The sequence below is a fragment of the Plectrocnemia conspersa genome, unplaced genomic scaffold (genome assembly GCF_051122295.1).
Source record: "Plectrocnemia conspersa isolate PC_06_02 unplaced genomic scaffold, ASM5112229v1 ptg000004l, whole genome shotgun sequence".
NCBI lineage: Eukaryota > Metazoa > Arthropoda > Insecta > Trichoptera > Polycentropodidae > Plectrocnemia > Plectrocnemia conspersa.
Genome location: NW_028277168.1, coordinates 931334 through 933669, shown reverse-complemented (window position 1 = coordinate 933669; position 2336 = coordinate 931334). Strand labels below are relative to the sequence as shown.

The following is a 2336-nucleotide window of genomic DNA, read 5'->3' as shown; positions in this document are numbered from 1 at the left end:
TTTCTTATACTTATATTTTATTGACATTTGTTTTACATTATTGTCATGCAATTAAATCTAACAGTAAAAAAGCATAGCATGTTTTTACTCGTCAGTGAATTTATACTTTCTAAAATACTTTCATCGAAAGGATCATCATTAAAATGACTTACGACTAAAAACTAAATTAAAATCACTCGAATGGATAATATTTGTGAGTCTTCCATTCAGGGACGTGGATATTCCTGAAGTCCTTGTTGAAAGCGTCGATTTCCTTGATTTCTTCAGGAGTCAGGGCGAAATCGTAGACGTCAATGTTTTCTTGGATTCTGGACGTAGTCGTGGACTTTGGGATCGGTACAATCTTCCTATCGACCAAATATCTGAGGACGACTTGGACTGTGCTCTTCTTGTACTTGTGAGCGATCTTGGTCAATATGGGATCGTCGATGGTTGGAGGAGGAGCGTCCTTCTTCTTCTTGGCGTCTGGGATGGATCCAAGAGGAGCGAAGGCTATCACAGCAATTTTCTTCTCTTCGCAAAATTTCGTCAATTTCTTCTGAGTCAAAGTTGGGTTGACCTATAAAAAAGCGATATAATTAGCTTAATAAAATAAAATGTTTCACATGCATTTAATTTGAAGCGAATCATACTTCAATTTCTAAAACAGCTGGTGGAACTTTGCTGTTCTTGATGAGTCTTTCGATCTGCTTCTCGTTGAAGTTGGAGATTCCGATGGATTTGGCTAAACCGAGACTCTTGGCTTCTTCCATACCTTTCCATGTGTCGAGGTAATCAGTATCGTCGAATGTGAAGTTTGCCTGTTGTATTAAAATATGATAAGACATACTCATTTAAAATTAATTTAAAAAATCATACACTTACGAATTCTGCGAGAGGCCAGTGGATCATGTAAAGATTGACATAGTCAAGGTTCATTTTCTTCAAGGATTCTTTAAGAGTTGGAATCACAAGATGACGAGCATGATGAAGGTTTCCTAACTGTAAAGATAATATTAGCATAACATATATGGATTTAAATAAATAACTTGCAATTTAAAATATACCTTAGTTGCTACGAATACATCTTCTCTGGTTATGGTATGATCTCTGATCTTCTTCTTGATAGCCTTGCCAATCTCTTCTTCATTACCATAAGATTCTGCTGTATCGAAAAGCCTGTATCCAGCTGAAATGGCATCTTCAACTGATTTTTGGGCTTTTGTGTTCTTATTGCCGTATCCCTAAATTAAAAAAAATTGTAACTCCAAATCCATTGCTATAAATTTATTTATAAAAAAATACTTACAGCACTTGTACCGAATCCAAATGTAGGCATTTTATTGCCATCATTGAGAGTGATCCATGGTGCTTTTCCCTTTTTGGTGTCCTTTAACTATTGATATTTATATTAGTTATAAAATAATTAAATGGAAATATAGAATTTAATTAAAATACTCACAGTTGGGGACGATAATGCTACTGTTAGCAGACAAGCGAAGAAGATCAGCCTCATCTTTGTATTGAAGATATAAAATCTTCGGGGTATATGAGAGATTCTGTCGATGCCTGAACAGAAACTGATCCTGAGAGTTGAAAATTCTGCTTATAAACTAAGAACCAATAACGGGTCGCTTGACCTTATGGCAATTTTTTACACCTCGCATAGTTACACAAAAAAAAAGATTGCGCTTCTACAAGCTTCGGCACTGAACGAGTTATTGTATATTTTGATTGAGAAATTGAGTTTCTGAGAAATAAAGCAAGTAGCTTTCAATTCTGCTCTAGTGCATATATAGTGCGTTAATCGAGGCTTTATTTTTCTAAAGATTTTCCTGTTTGGAAATTCCCTTCAATTTCTAGTTAAACAAGTTTAAGAATATTTTAGTAAATAAGGTTTTATTGTCATATTAAATAATTGCCTGTTTTGAAATCAAAATAAACACAAGTTCTGTATAATGGGCCCTTAGGTCACGGTTGAATTTCTAGTAGATTTGTGACCTTATGCTATAAATTATTAAAGGTTTTTTAATATCATACAAAGTTGATATTAATAAAAAATGGAAAGCCAGGGTCATTATAAAATTTTCTTAATAATACAATACAAAGTAAACAACATTAAAAGTAAACTTATTGTTTTAGTAATTAAAAATATATTATTTAGCATATTATAATTGCTATAATATATAAATAAAGATAATCTTAATTAGAGTATATTTTATATGTGTAATACAAAATAAATGTGTTTATCATCATTAAAAATATAGTTTATATCTAATATTCAACGATATTCTTTTTTAAATAAAAATAAAACACAATTGTATTGTTGTATTTTATACAGACAGTATGTTATTTTA

The 2336-nt window shown here is 31.8% G+C and overlaps 1 protein-coding gene across 1 annotated transcript; it reads right to left on the bottom strand.

The window, feature by feature from the left end:
• On the bottom strand, nucleotides 1-1583 carry LOC148235555 (aldo-keto reductase AKR2E4-like). The gene is made up of 6 exons (XM_088184059.1): nucleotides 1442-1583; nucleotides 1289-1375; nucleotides 1047-1223; nucleotides 865-981; nucleotides 633-800; nucleotides 1-559 (listed from the first exon to the last, which is right to left on the bottom strand). Exons 1-6 carry the CDS (start codon nucleotides 1493-1495, stop codon nucleotides 173-175), a joined length of 990 nt encoding a protein of 329 aa, XP_088040185.1. The 5' UTR covers nucleotides 1496-1583; the 3' UTR covers nucleotides 1-172.
• Nucleotides 1584-2336: the final 753 nt, after the last annotated feature.

Coding starts and splice junctions, on each gene's coding strand:
- LOC148235555 (XM_088184059.1), bottom strand. CDS start 1,495: ATGAGGCTGATCTTCTTCGCTTGTCTGCTAACAGTAGCATTATCGTCC. Junction 1,376..1,441: donor TAGCATTATCGTCCCCAACT/GTGAGTATTTTA, acceptor AAATATCAATAG/TTAAAGGACACCAAAAAGGG. Junction 560..632: donor CAGCTGTTTTAGAAATTGAA/GTATGATTCGCT, acceptor GCTTTTTTATAG/GTCAACCCAACTTTGACTCA.